Source organism: Anguilla anguilla, chromosome 12 (genome assembly GCF_013347855.1).
Source record: "Anguilla anguilla isolate fAngAng1 chromosome 12, fAngAng1.pri, whole genome shotgun sequence".
Lineage (NCBI taxonomy): Eukaryota > Metazoa > Chordata > Actinopteri > Anguilliformes > Anguillidae > Anguilla > Anguilla anguilla.
In genome coordinates this window covers 31021001-31036765 of record NC_049212.1, presented here as the reverse complement: position 1 = coordinate 31036765, position 15765 = coordinate 31021001, and the positions used below count along the sequence as shown (strand labels likewise).

General features: G+C 51.0%; 1 protein-coding gene across 7 annotated transcripts in view; it reads right to left on the bottom strand.

The window, feature by feature from the left end:
• Positions 1-14041, bottom strand: part of sik3 (SIK family kinase 3) — a 31136-nt gene extending 17095 nt beyond the window's left edge. For 4 of the 7 annotated variants that reach the window (XM_035385524.1, XM_035385525.1, XM_035385527.1 and 1 more), the window contains exons 1-2: positions 13690-14038; positions 1595-1711 (exon numbers count right to left, since the gene is read on the bottom strand). In XM_035385524.1, the coding sequence (XP_035241415.1) occupies positions 1595-1711; positions 13690-13980 (408 nt within the window). In that variant the 5' untranslated portion in view covers positions 13981-14038. Of the gene's footprint in view, positions 1-1594; positions 1712-13689 lie in introns of all 7 variants that reach the window. The other 3 variants (XM_035385529.1, XM_035385523.1, XM_035385526.1) reach the window with 3 other exon arrangements.
• Between the last annotated feature and the right edge of the window lie 1724 nt (positions 14042-15765).

Sequence of the window (15765 nt, the reverse complement as noted above, 5' to 3'; positions counted from 1 at the left end):
AGCCAGGCTGCGTCAGGACTGCGCGCGTGCATCAGGTCACTTTTTAAAAAACAGACAAGGGCAGAACAACGAGCCCTCCTGTTCTCCCCCGTCGGTTCTGACCCAACGAGCAGCTACCCACACGCGGCAGCGGGGAGCCTTCCTTAGCGCGCGGCAGCGGCTAAAGCTCAGCTCTGCTCACGGCTGCTGAGACGCCGTCCAGCCGACGCGTGTTTTTCTCCATTTTAAACGTACTTCAATGCAGCAAGCGTGAAATCTGACAGTCATCCATATACGTTTAAATTGTGTACAGTTGTGGCCTACAACCGCACGTGTGATAGTCGTTTTTGTTTTGTTTTGTTTTTTTTAATGAGCGTCCTCGTTTAGGCAGACACACAATCGCAATTAACAGCGGCCCTCGATGCACTAAACTGCCTCTCATTAAAACAGGAACAGCCACTGCATTTAATGTGCAGCTTTCCAGCTTAGCAAACTCACTAAGGACTGCTAAGGTCAACAAAAGGCACACAAAGTCTGCTTGGTTCCACTTCTTTTGCATCGCTTGATGTTTTAACCACTCTGGTGGGGGGGCGGGGGGGGGGGGGGGGGGGATCTCCTCACGGTTCGTGGACCAAGATACAAGATACCGAAATGGCACGAGCTACTCGGTCCAGGTTTGGACCACACACTGGGATAATCGAGGCTGCTGTAAACACGCGGTCACGGGCGAACTTTGTTCCCGTAGCGACGGGAGCTCTGCTCCAGCTCCAACGTGTTTTTCTACTTCTGGTCTGACAACGTATCGGCAATTTGTACTTAAAAAACGTTTTTTTTTTTGTTTTTTTTAAATGACACGTCCAAAAACAAATACGTGCATTGGCTAGACCAACACGCATCACAATGGCTTAACATGGCGGACTTAACATTGTGAGACAGAAAAGAAATAAGTGCGGGGGAGGAAGGGGGGGGGCGGTGTTGGATAACAGACTTTGGAGGAGGATGAGACAAGGAGAGATGTTCCCCAAAGACCAAACAAAATCGGGCCTGCTCCAAACACACAGAACCAAAAGTGACACAATCAGCAAACAGAAATGACAGCGGAACACCGTTCGGGGGGGGGGGGGGGGGAGAAACAGTGGGGTACGGTTTGCCGTTCCTGAAGAAGAGAACGCTGGAGCCCAGACAGACAGACGAGACAAACAAGACAGACAAGACAGACAAGCACAGAGAGAGAGCGCGAGGCCTTTCAGGAAGTCAAGACAGACAAACGAGTGGAAAGGGCGGGAGACAGGAGTACAGGGACACGGGGTAGGCAACAAAAAAAAAGAAAGAAAGAAAAAGGCGGTCAAGAAGAAAATAAAAAGAAATAGAGACACACGAGGACCACAGAGACAGACAGACAGACAGAGAGAGAGCCAGGCGGAGAAACAGACAGACAGCACAGACAGACAGAGAGAGAGCCAGGTGGAGAAACAGACAGACAGACAGACAGACAGACAGAGAGAGAGAGAGACAGACAGACAGACAGACAGACAGACAGACAGACAGAGAGAGAGACAGACAGACAGACAGACAGAGAGAGAGCCAGGCGGAGAAACAGACGGACAGCACAGACCTGGTAGAGGCGAATGATGTGCGGGTGCCTCAGCATCTTCATGATCTGCACCTCCCTGAAGATCTTCTTCAGGTTCTCGTCATCCAGCTGGGTCTTGTCCACTATCTTGATAGCCACCTACACCGGACAGAGTCTTGAGTTCAGATCAAATCTCCTTTGAAGCCTACACCACCAGTAACGAGAACACAGCATCATTACAGGCTATAGCCCATTCAACCTATCTCAGCCATCTTTTTTCCTACCATCGGCAAAGTATAAAAGCCGGTCAAGGTCGGTGTCGAACGTGTTCCTTGTTTTCTGGTGACTGGGCCCTGTTCAATAGCACATCTGATTACACACGCCTGCTGTCACAGTCACTTTTTGTGTTTAGCGCTTTTTAGAGCAGTAGCGCAACACTGGGTAATTCATGATCCATTCTATCCGACAGGTCAAAGTGCATTTACTGAGAATTCTCTGAAATAGACTGACTCTACCAGAGGTGTTCCACATTATGCCTTCCCCCCCCCCCCCTTGTGTGAATCATACGAATGTCAGTTAAGAGGAAGACATGGGCAGGTTTCTATCCGTTGGCCTGGTCTCACAACATCTATTTTCAAACGAGAAAAAAAAAAAAGAACTGTGTGGCTAACCCATGAGCAACCTCTATTCAGAAGACCAGATAAGAGAGGAAAAAATAAAAAAAGAGTTACAGAGGAGTCCAGCCAAAGAGAAGGAAGGGATAGAGGTAAAGAAAAGTTTATACAGAGACACAGCCATCTTCAGGACCGAGCAGACTCAGAGACTACCACATATGGGATGGAAAAAATAAATGGAAATATTCAAGGAGAAGAATTATTAGATGGAGGGTCATTGCACATTATCTTGGCTAAAGCCATGGCAGAACTGCCTCAGATTTATGCTAAAAAAAATTTGCCTTCACTATTTAAAAAATAAAAATAAAAAACATCCCTAGTCACCCAAGGTTCCCTGGGTTACCGTTGCATTAGCTCCCCCCCCACCTTCATCACGTGTCATCAGTGACAGACAAGCCTCTCTTCCAATCAATGCACAGGATTTTAGGACAGTAGTGCCAAGGCGCCAGCCATGATATCAAATGATACTGACGCTACCAGTTTTAGAGAGGCTGAAGGGAAACTGCACAAGGTGATGCTGCAAATTCACAATGTGGCGCTAGCTCCACTGTAGTACCGTGCGACCAGCAGTGCTCAAAAAAACCATCGGTATCATGAGGCAACTGCATCCGAAGAGCTGCACGCTCCACGCAAGCAAGTGAAAAGCACAGCAGGACCCACAACAGGCCATTCCACACCCGGGAGGAGAAACCTTCCCTTAAGGGAGGTTAAAGCCCAAAATTAGAAATTGGTTTTTCTTTTGCTGGTCTCTTTAAGGTGACATGTCTCTAAAAAAAAAAAAACTTGGTTCAACAAAATGGCTGCACTTACAGCACGATATACTAACTCATAAAAAATGCAGGGGGGGGGTCTTTTTAAGACAAGTGACCGGTGTTCCTGAATCTATCACTGCTGCCCAAGTCAACAAATTCCAGACAGTCAGGCGACAAAATGCTTACTATTCGAGTTGGGCAAGCAAGACCGGGGGCAGAGGCACAACGATTACATTAGACTATGAGCGACAAACACAATGAGGCGAAGAGGACCGCGTGCGTGCACACGCGTGCATGCACATGCATGTGAGCACATACATGCGGGCGTGCACGTGTACGTTCGCGCATGAGCGTCCGTTAGCGCACGCACGCGCGCGTTTGTACGTGCATGAGTTTGCACGCGTGTGCACGGACATCCGCTTATGTACGCGCGAGTGTGCGGAACAAACCAGTCCAGATGTTGAGCGGATGAGGAAAGCGGAGAGAGCGACGGGCGATTACATCACCACAGCTGGAAGGCCGCCAGCGCTAATAATAGCCCTCCCTGGGCCTAAAATAGCCCTCGCAGAAGCGGACACACAGACACACAAACACACAGCCCTACTGAGAGTTCACCGGTGGCACGCCCCATTCCAGGAAGGGTCTCGCGAGCGTCCGGGGGGGGGGGGGGGGGGGGGGGAGGGACGCCGCACCGCCGCACCGCCGCACCGCCGCACCGCGAACCGTCCTCCCTATCCCTCCCCGCCCGCCCCACCCGGCCAAAACACGCAGAGGTCAGGGCGGTCCCGCACGGGGGCCGCCCAAAGACCCCGAAAATACCAGGGAACCGGGGAAGAGGGAAGAGGGGAAACGGGCGACGCACAGGGCCCATAAACGAGTGAGCGCTGATTTCGGCGTTCCGTCCGTCCTGTTGGGTGAGGGCCCTTTCCTCCGAGCCGTAGCCCCGCTTCCAGGAACAACCTACGCTGGCCCTGCAATCACTCTGAGAGCATCATCTGGGGTTCCGCACACTCTTATCATTGATTCATACAGCTGGAAGCTTGCTGAAGCAATTCGGGTTAAGTACTTCTATGGGTCAATGGTTCAACGACAACCCCCCTCCTGGAGATCCGTACCTCCAGTGTTCTGACACACAGCCTTACCTCCTCAACCAGGATGCCGAACATCTGCTCCTCAAAACAGGCCTTAAAGACCCTGACACCGCACCCCTACCCTGACTCTCAGTGACTGTGTGACTGAACAGCATAGAGGAAGACAGAGAAAACCGCAGCTCTGGTTTTAGCCAACAGCCTACTCTTACTCAACCAACAGCTAAAACAAAACAACACAAAAAACGTCAGTGTGCTATTCAGCTCTCTCACTGACACACAAGCTGGGAGAGAAGCTGACAGACAGAAGGCCAATGAAACGAACCTCGACTGTATAAACCCGAGAGACGTTCGTCTGGCAGGTGAAGTGCTCGTACGCACAACCGTTCAGTCGCACCACGATCCATCGCATTTTCAGAACGCCGGGTGCTTCGCTATGCAAATCTTCTCAAAGTAAGGAAACATGAACAAAATCGAGCTGGCATCTGCCTTATAAAAGACGTCCTGACAGGAGTGACCAAATGCCACCTTGAACGCTGGGATGTTTACGGACTGAGGACTGCAACCGAACGACAGAAATACATCCGCTTCCTTCCACTTTCCTCAATCCAAACTTCCCAGGGACGCTGGTAACGTCCACCCCCGGGCCAGGATCCAAGGCCCAGTGTGCTTAGAGTTACCCTTTGACCTGGAGCCAACTGACACCTGGAGCAACCTGGAACAACCTGGAACAACAGGTGATTCAAAGCTTCACATCCAATCAGAGGCTCCCGTTAAGTCAATTAACGTGTCAGCTGGCATGAAGCCCAGACGCCCACGTATCTACAACGTGCACAACTCCAGCTAGACGCTTCCAGATCCCTGCCACGCAGTCGCGCGTGGCCGTCGAACCGCCGGTAACACGACAGGAAAGGGAAGCGGGTCAGCCCATCGCCGGTGCTCGAAAGCTACGCCTGGGAGGCTGCTCTCGTGGAGGAATAAGTCATCGCGCTGCGTCCCCAGTTCAGCAAGCCGGTAAACAGTAATCAAAGCCGTCTGGGATTAAGGAGCTAGGAGCGTCATGCGTGTTTGCTTCCCTCGTACTCCTCCAACAGGAACCGCAAAACTCGCCCGGCCAATGGCAGAAGAACAGAGGGCTGATGACTCTGCAGGGGGGCCGATGACATAGAGCGCTGCTCAAACCACCGAGCCAAAGATCACAGGTCCCCTACAGGTCAGCTCCCACGGCCCTGCTGCGCTCTACTTCCTTATTGCAGGCTACATCAGGAGATTCCAGCGCAACGTTCATGTTAATATTCATAAAGTGGAGTGCCATACCACAGATCAACCGCAGCTGACGCCACCGTCCTTGGCCAAACCCATTCATGCTCTAGATTGGAATGTTTCTGATTCACTGATAGAGACAGAGCTATCAGAGTAGAGCTGGCAATCTTATTTTTCTACCTGTGGTAAGACTGGTTTCTTCACCAACCCGAGACCAGGACCTATTCAACTGCCACTGAATCAGGCATGCTAGAATTTGCACACACCTTCTCATTGAACACAGGGTGCTGGGCCTTAGTTAATACCTGTCATCCTGATTTAGAAAAATTATAATAAAAAAAACAAAAAACCAAAAAAACTGAATTTAGGGAAGGGCTTTTATCTCTGCAGTGACAGGCTTCTTAACAGGAGGCATCATCACACACTTACGCACGCACACACAGTCACACACACGTACACACACGCTCATGCACACACAGGCTTTTTCTCACACTCGCACTCACACGCACGCATACATACACAAACACGCCGATACAGACGAAAACAAAAAAACACACACATACGCGATGCATTCAAAGTCTCAATGTTCCGAAATGTGACGCGTTACTCTCGCCCCGCCGGTCGCGCCTGGGTGGGCGGTGCGACCCGCTCGTCGGTCATTCGCTCCGTCCGAGGAGGCGCGCAAGAAACACGAACGCGAGATGGGCACGGACACAGAAAGGACGAGGGCAGCTCGTACGCTTTCCAGCGCGTAGGCCTGTATCGCTACAGCATTCCCAGGACTGTGTTGGGAAAGGTGTACCCCATAAGGGTTATTATTTTTCTTTTATTTTTTTTAAGCCGTCAGGCAAAAAGTGTTACCTTTCCCGGCCATCTATGCTTGCTGTTCGGGAGGTCCCAATTTGACTCGGGAATGTGAAAAGCCAGCGTGCTGGAAGTCCCCGCGAGTCGAACACAAGACAAAGGGCGTCAAAACAAACCAGAGCCGGTGAGTCAGCGCACACGCGCGTGTGTGAGCCTGCGTGCGTCTGCGTGTGTGGCGCGAGCAGCGTGTGTACGTTACAACAAGTAACAGCAAGCGCCGTCTGTGCGCAACTGTGCTGTGTGTACGCGTGTGTCCTTGCATACGTGCATATGACCGAGTGTGTGTATCAGGGAGCACGGTATACGCACATGCACGTTGTGTGTGTGTGTCCTGGCTATGTCGGTTGTGCTCCATCACCTCTCAGTTTTTAGAGTCCAGCACCGACTGTAACCCTGCTCATTTCCCAAGCGGTAAAGATAAAGCACAGACACCTTTCCATCTCCGCATCTTGGAGGGACCACGAGGGCCACGTTTTTCAGCTCCTATCGGGAAGCGTTCCACGGCGAGGACGCTGGCGTGCGAGTGAAAAGGCGGGGGGGGGGGGGGGGGGGGAGACGGTCGCAGATGACTGCGCTCGAAGCCACGCCCTCTTCGTTCGCGTCACCGTCTCTGACGCGGGCCGCGTCACAGCAGGGGGCCCGCAGAGTCACTTCCAGCAATTTCTCTCCTTAATCAACCACTTCTGCGTCGCCGTGGCAACCGAGTCAAAGACCTCCAGCCGCCTGTGAGGTCGCCAGCAACTTATCGGTGGGGGAAGTGGGGGGGGGGGGGGGGGGGGGTGACTGCGGTGTCACGTTGCCACGGTAATGGCGAGGACTCGTCCTCCCGGCCTTCAGCTGCAGCGGAGCTGACCGTAAATGACAGAGTGTGTGTGTGTGTGTGTGTGTGTGTGTGTGTGAGTGTGTGAGTGTGTGAGTGTGTGTGTGTGTGTGTGCGTGTGCGAGTGTGATCTAAAACTGCTTCAGAAATGCGCACGTTGTTTTGAGAGGCCAGCTGATCTCATCTCATGACGACATAGGGACAGCATCCCCCTCTCTCCCTCCATTCTATTTACATACAAACCCATTTAAATATGACAACAACACCTCAGCCAATATCTCAGTGTAACCGGCAACCAGGCTTGAAAAATGGGAATATTCTGGAGTGGAAACTTTCCATGGGAATGAACAGGAACAAAAGGGAATCTGTGGGGCTTATTTCCACAGGCTTTATTTACCATGTCATATGCACATAGACACACAAACCTTTTACCTTATCATAACCAGACCTGATAGCAAAGACTACTGACAGAAATCAAAAATTGACTATTTAGTTTTGAGCTGACCTTGAATGACTTTTTTACATGGGATTATTTCACTGAACAACAAAAACAGGAACGCTGAATAACGTTGAACGTATTCCCTCTGAGGAAAGACTGCTCTGTGTGCGCAGAGGGTTGCAGTACCGCTGAATTCACGTTAAATGGGACGCTGCCAATTACCTGTGCATGAGATGAGAGAGTGCACTGCACACGAGCAGGGAGAACTCAAAGTGCAGGGCTGCAATTTAACCAAATTTACAATACATGTGGATATTTTAACCAAAACCTACAACTATATCTGGAATTACCTTTCTATGTGTATTTTCCCAAAGAAATTATTCACTATGATGGGCTAACATTTTCTACTGTAACTGGGCAAAAATATTTCTGGAAATTTCCATGACTCCTTATAACCCTGTTGCAAATTCAGTGTGTCAATTTAGTATGTTTTTGAGCCTTTTTAAAAAAAAAATGCCAAACCCTTGTTTTCTGCAACGGAGCGATCAGGCTTTCTCTGAATAGTGACCCCTGGAACAGTGCCGCTGTTCACGCGCCGAGACGCGACTTCCTGGAGCCGACGCCGCGCGCGAGGCCGAACAATGGCAAAGGTCAAGGGTCGGGTCCTGCGCTCGGTCACATGACTCAGAAACAGCCGTGGAAAAAAAGGGGACTTGCGGCACAGACGGTTCCCCAAGACAGCTGGCAACAAAAAAATAAAAATAAAAATAAAAAATAAATAAAAAAACCTCAGTCCCTCCTAGAATGCAGATGGAAACCCTTGCAGAAATGCAGACGCAGGCGACCGGTTGCAAATGCACAGTGCACACGTGTGGATGAACGCCGCTGCCGTGATTTCACCTCCTGCTCCCTGCAGGACGAGGAGCAGCGATGGAGCTGCGCAGCTGTCCCCCACCGCGCGAACGCGCGTCCCGGACACGGAAAAGCGACAGCGCCAGTCAGGCGTGAAGCTCTGACAAACGGGGCCCGCACGGCAAGAGACAAGATCTGTTACATCATCACGGGCTCAGGCCACAGCAAGGAAGAAAGCAATAAAAAAAAAATAAAAAAAGGGACAATGTCAGAAAGCTGAGCAACAAGGCTTGGGGGGGGGGATGGGGGATGGGGGGGGGGGCGTGTGGGCGTGATTCTATTCCACACTGAAACCCGGGCCCGCGGGGGGTCCTCTCTGCGCACGCGGCCGAGCCGAGCGGCGGGATGGTGACAGCCCTCCACTCCGGCGCACGGGAGGGCTGTAATGGTGCAGTGCACACACGACGAGAGGAGCCTTCTAACTGTCCCTGACAGCTCTGCCTCGCTCCTGGGGGAGAGGAGAGAGGCGGGGGGGGAGAGAGAGAGAGAGATGGAAAGAGAGAGAGAGAGAGAGAGAGACGGGGAGAGGAAGGGAGAGAGGGGGGGGAAGCGAGGGAGAGAGAGAGTGAGAGACGGGGAGAGGAAGGGAGAGAGAGAGAGGAACGGAGAGAGAGAGTGAGAGACGGGGAGAGGAAGGGAGAGAGAGAGAGAGGGGGGAGGGAGAGAGGGAGAGAGAGGAACGGAGAGAGAGAGTGAGAGACGGGGAGAGGAAGGGGGAGAGGAAGGGAGAGAGAGAGATGAGAAGAGGGACAGGGAGAGAGAGGGAGAGAGATGGAGAGAGGGTAGGGGAGGGAAGAGAGAGATGGGGTGGGGAGAGGAAGAGAGAGAGAGAGAGATGAGAAGAGGGGCAGGGAGAGAGAGGGCGAGAGGGGAGGGGAGGGAAGAGAGAGAGATGGGGTGGGGAGAGGGAGAGAGTGGGGAGAGGGACAGGGAGAGCGAGAGGTGGAAAGAGGGAAGAGGAGAGAAGGGAGGGGAGGGGAGAGAGATGGGGACAGGAAGGGGAAGAGAGAGATGGGGAGAGGGAAGGGGAGAGGGAGAGAGAGAGGTAGAAAGAGGGACAGGGAGAGAGAGGGAAAGAGGAGAGGAGAGAGATGGGGAGAGGAGAAGAAAGGGGAGAGGGAGAGAGAGATGGGGAGAGGGAGGGCAGAGGGAGAGTAGGGGACAGAGAAGGGGAGAAGGAGAGGGAGGGAGAGAGAGAGAGATGGGAAGAGGGAGAGAGATGGGTAGAGGGAAGGAGATGGGTAGAGGGAAGGAGAGAGGGAGAAAGAGGGGAGGGGAGAAAGACAGGGAGAGGAGATAGAGGGGAGAGAAGGAAACATAAGGAGAGAGTGAAAAAAAGAGATCGAAGGGGAAAGGAGAGAAGGGGAGACGGAAGGACAAGAGTGAGGGAGAGACGGAAGGGGAGAGAAAGAGAGGGCGAGGGGGGAGAGAGAACGGAAGGAGGGATAGCGAGAGCGACGGGCCGGATTTGAGGTGGAACAGGGCGGCGCCGGGATTCCCCCTCCTGCGTGGGGCAGGCCGCGGCACGCCGCTGAGCGGTGCCCGTCCGATCGCGGGGTGGCACGCGCCCAGGGGCGAGAGAGAGAGCGGGACGTCCCGCGGCCGCCGGCTCGGCGACGCATTCACCAAGCGTCGCGTTCGCGTCGCCCGCGCTTCTGCGGCTGACCTACACCTGCGAGCGCCGGGGTGTGGGGGCGTGGGGGCGTGGCCTCTCGGGGATGTTCCCACCGCCTACGCCCCACGTTCCGCTTTGCCCACGCGACTCCCGTCGCCCGTCCTGGACCCGCTTTCGACGGCAGTGCGCCACATCGCAAACGTCGCTGCGCCGTTTCAGACACAAGTCGGCCGGCTACTGCGACACTTTGGAAACCGAACAGAACCAAAACACAATATAGTCACTTCCATGTGTGTATATATTTTTTTAAATTTTGATAATAAAAATAGCTTCTTGGCCATTACTTTCGGGAATTTTCCCTCTTACCCATTTCACTTACAAGTGTAAGGGGAACTCGAGTAAGATACCATGGATATAGACATGGATATGGATATAGATATGGATATGGATATGGATATCACATTGCACTCCGCTGTGTTTGCGCATATATCGTACTGCCCCATTATCACATCCAGAGGAGAAGCAAAGCCATCGTTATTTGTATAAATACCTGAAATGCTAACCACTAGACGCAGCTGGCCAGGGAGTTCATAAATAAGCACTCTGGCCCTTCCGCTCCCGTGGGAGGAGCTGATCAATGTTGCCTGGCGATGAAAAAACGCACGCGCGACAGAAGAACGCTCCAATGTTTTGATCCTCTACATTATATTGGCATGCAATTAATCATTATTCTAGGGGCCATTAGAGGTTGGCCAGTGGCATTTCCTTGGGGAATCAGTGTTGTAGAACAGGAAAGTATAATATAGTTGCACAAGTTGGCACAAAAGGACTTTCAATTTGCCTGAGGCTACAATATACAGCCAGCATGGGACTGTGGGCATTGATCACACAATGCTGCCTCAATAGGGGCCTTGCTAACAAATCAATGAGGAGAGACAGTCCTGTTCAGGTCAAGTGATGCGGCTGATGACCAGGTAACACACCCTGTATTATACACTACACATGGTGATAACTGCCAGTACAGCCTTTAATAGGCTAATATTATTGCACAATTTATCATAAAAATTAGAAAGTTCAGATGCTTGTAAAGCCTCTTCAAGTACAGGTTATTCGAGGTTCAGCCTAGCCAGAAGATGTTAAGGAACAGGAGAGTGCGTACGCACGCCCACACAAGAGAACGTACACGCATACACACATGCACACGAGATAACATGCCCGCACACACACGCGCACACACATGCATACACACAAACACACACACGCACATGCATACACACACAAACACACACACGCACATGCGCACACACACGCGTGTGTGCATACACACACACGCACGCACACATACACGCGCACGCGCACACACACACACACACACACACACACGAAAGGCCCTGAACACTTTCTTTTGCAGCATTTCTGTCTCACAGATGTTTAGATCTAGTGTACGCCTGAGCCTGCCACCTCCTTATCTTTCCAAAGCAGAATCCTGTGAACAGTGGGACAGGGACAGCGAACTCCAGCTGTGCAACCCATGAAGACTAATAAGGGAATGCTACAGGCGCTAGTGGTAACGTGGATTTTGGGTTAGGATAGTGCATTGGTAAACAGAAGCACGTAGGCTTGATCTTGATTCTGCAGTGCCCTTGAGAAAGAGACAACCTAAATGGCATCAGTGACTAATCAGTTGTAAAAACTGACAATATGTAAAATGTACACTATGTTAAATCATCCAGGATAAGGGACTCTACTCAATGAATCAAATGAATTAATTAGATGGAATTACTACACAGCTAATGACCAGTAGTGATGCACCCAAATTTCTCAGTCAGTGCCTTCCATTCCATCACAATAATGGAACATTATGTCCTGCATCGAGTAAGGCTTCCATTATGAGAGGTCTCGGATCACATAACATTGCGACTTTCGTAAGGAATCCAAACACGTAACCTTATCCAACATTCGGAGCGAGTGACGATCTGTCCTGTATTCCTGTATTCACACCGTTCACTCAAGTGCTCACGAGCTCAGCGCACTTCAGATCGTCACAGCTGAGCATCCTCTCTGACACAGCTCGGTCGGGTTGAAGTGGGATGTACCATTATTCGGTACTTCGGGTGGTTCCCTTACCCGCAAGCCAGCAAGAACCCGTCCCCCACCCAATCTGCACAGCAGTAACTGACAGCAATGACCAAGAGAGACCCCCGCCATCCACAACTGTCCGAGCTCCCAAGATACGGACGAGAAAATGTGATTAAATAAAACTGACCAGGTGATTTGACCTCAGACGCTCCACCACAAAGACCGCGCTTGTCACTTGGGGGGCTGATGTTTTCCTTCAGTTAACCTCGCTTGGGTTTTACGGTGGACTAGCTCAGATAATGCGCATTTAATTTGACTGAAAGATTCAACAGAACTGACACTGAAACTGATTCTGTTCTGTCTGCGGGAGGCTGTAACTAAATGAGTCGTGTGTGCATGTGTGCAAGAGGGTGCGAGAGGGGGAGAGATTAAGCTGCTATGGGAAAACGTCAGTGAAGGTTACATGACAGAAGCTGCGCGGTTTACGTCATTTTGCATAATGGTCAGTGCAAGAGTCGGGGCAAACAAAGCCAAAACACAGACTGCACGACGTTAGCTAAAAACTCTCCAATACCAGCGGAACATCCAACAAAACGCCCACACTATGAAAAAAACACTCGCCAGTCAGCTAGCTACATCAATGCGAACCGACGCACCAGCGCACAGTACAAAATTTCGTTCCCACAACGCAGAACAGCAACCACTTAACACTCCCGCTTTATTCAGCACAAGCACACACACACACGCTCAGCAAAACAATCCCACATCAACAAACGACGGAAATGCTGACCTGGTAATTCACATCTTGCCGTTCCAAACCCCAAAATCATTTTTGGAAGATCGGCTGACAAAATCGTTGTATTTCCGATCAGAGACATATCATATATTATCATATGAAACAGACAAACCGACTACCGGTGGATTAAAGATAGTCGACTCGCTTAACGGCAACTTAACTGCGGTTGCCTGAAAAATGCGTGAATTAAGTGCGGCTATTTCCGTAGATGTTAGGTAGCTAGCTCTCTGGCTAGCAACTCTACTCTCTCTGGACCAAGATTGTTTTTCCAAATATGCGGTCATGATCATCTATCCGCAACACTCACAATAGAAGGGTAGTTCACTTTACCCATCTAATCCAAACGAAAACCTGTAACGTTAGGTTAATGACTGTCCCTCTTTGCTCGTCAGCTACCTTTGTGTAAACCCCGGTCTCATCGAACCCCCGGCGCCCTTCTCTCTTTCTCTCTGTCCGCTGACTTGTCATGTCAGCCGTCAGCCCTGGTAAATTAGTACCTTGACCGTACCAGCCAAATCCACTGTCACGCTGAGGAGCCAGAAAACAGTTTGTTAGCTAACTGGCTAACCAACACTCGACATGTGGCTGTCAATGTCTCGCTGTTCTCCGTTTACACCCCCACACTATGCCATACGACCAAAGTGTTCTGAAGTGCCCCTCTCACCAGCTCACAGGCCCGATCACCAGCCTGAGAGCTGAACAGCCGCGATGGTAGGGAGCTAACCGCTTCTAGCGAGCGAGATAGCTGGCTGGCTAGCAATTTGTCCGTCGGGGACGGCGGAACAATGACAGCCCACATTTGATCGCCACCATACCACCGAATCGTAGTTCTTACCTTGGCTTTTGTGATCATGTGTGTAGCTAGTTTTACAACAGCGAAGTTCCCCTTGCCAATGGTCCGTTCAATTTCGTAGTAGCCCACTCGAGCTGGGGGGGGCCTGCTGGCCGGGAGGTGGCTTGGGCTGGTGATGCAGCCGGCAGCTGGGACAGTTCGGTTCGGGTGGTTGATCCCAGGTGAAGGCTGTGCTCGGTTGTGTGCGCCCATGCCTGCGGGGGCTGGTCGGGTAGGGTGCGTAATCCCGGCCGCTGCGGATCCAGCTGCACCTCCGCTCGACACGGCCGCCATCTTCTTGCCTCTCTGCAGGAACAACAAGAAGCCTTGCCGGAGCGCGCACCGCGGGCACGCCCCCGCCCTGCGTCACCTCGCGCGGATTGCACCTCCGCAGCGCCCCCTCCAGGATGTAACCATGACAACTACTAGCGTAACAATGACTTCATTGCTCTCTAACGCACGATGTGGTTGCCTTGGTAACAGAACTGCGCATCGCTCTACCAGGAGAGAGTAAAAGAACATTCTCCTGCCTTGACAACAGCAATTTCCCACCTTCCTCTCCCCTCGTAACCTTTCATCAGAGCCATGTCTTTCTTCTCACTTCCCTCCCTCTTATCTCGCGGGAACGCACCCTGCTGGTAGGAATTTGTGACTGTCGGGAGCGTGCCTGTTCAGAACACTCACAAAGCAGTTTGCAGTTGAGTCAATTCGCGTGTTCAGGTCAAGCGTACCGCAACATGCATGAGAGGTCGACACCTGACCAAAGAGAGAAGTAACGTAGAAACAATGTAACAGAACGTAAACACGGTACAATGGCGAATAAAACCTTAGAATAAATAGTATGCATTCAGCGAAAATGCCATACAGTTGTGCTTTCTACACTATAATTTGTTTCATTTTAAAAGCATCCATCGGTGTCTTGCTACCTTACTTACGGAACTGAAATCAACTAAAATTCACAACCAGAGAAAGACCCCTGATTCCAGTCTAGTTGTAGCATAATTTTAATTAATTTGCACTACATATGTTGATACTGCGCATAGTTGTAGCATCTGTGAATAAAGATGTGCACAATGTAGCTCTAAAATCTGTAGGGCAATAGACAGCTACAATGTGAAATATCATGAAAAGTTTGAGTAATAGTGCCTTTGGGTGTCTTTGACCATGGGGACATCATGAGGGAACAGTGTTTGTACCAGGCCCGGATCTAGACTGCTCAGATTGGGGGGGGGGGGGCAATTAGAAATTTGGGGTGGGCACCTTTTCACACAGTGGGCTATACTACATTGTTGAGCTGTTTTCCTAGTGTTTTTGGTACCAGCTCGAATTAAACGAATGAGATGTCTGACTAAACATTAGTTTAGGAAATAGTTTTAGTATTGGTTGGGATGGTGCACTATTATTCAAATCAATTCGATGATTTTCAGCAGCAGGAACTACAGTGTTGACTGCACTGTGTTGGTGCGAAGTGGGCAGGGAAGGTGTACAGGGATGCAAACTGATCAGTGCTGAAAAAGGTGAAAAAGATGCGAACCACCTAGGGTGGTCCGGGGGCATGCCCCCCCCCCCCCCCCCCCCCCCCCCCCCCCCCGATGAATAATTTTTTTAAAATATCAGCTTTAAAATGTGGATTTGCAGTCGATTTTAGCATGAGGATTACGGGAAAAACTCACCCTAGAATTAATGTAATCTTACTGCTACAAAAGCAATATAACGGGGATAGGGCACTTTAAAAAAAAAAGCCAAGAGAGTGCAGAGCCGGGTCCAAAATTGGCACAGAATAAAGTTGACCAATTGGGTGGGCACAGCAGAAATTTGGGTGGGCATTGCCCACACCTGCCCACTTCTAGATCCAGCCCTGGTTTGTACCCTAGGGTGCACCTGGTCTTGTGAAATGGTTTTATAGTGACCCAATGACTTCCATGAGATGGTTGCCATGCAATTTCCAATCCAACACCATGCTAACAGTTGGCCACAGAAATTGTGGGTTGAAGGCTTCTTTTGCCTTAGCCTTGGATACAATCGGTTTCCTAATAGCAACCCTGCCGTAAATGATAGCCTTGTGTAGCTCACAACATT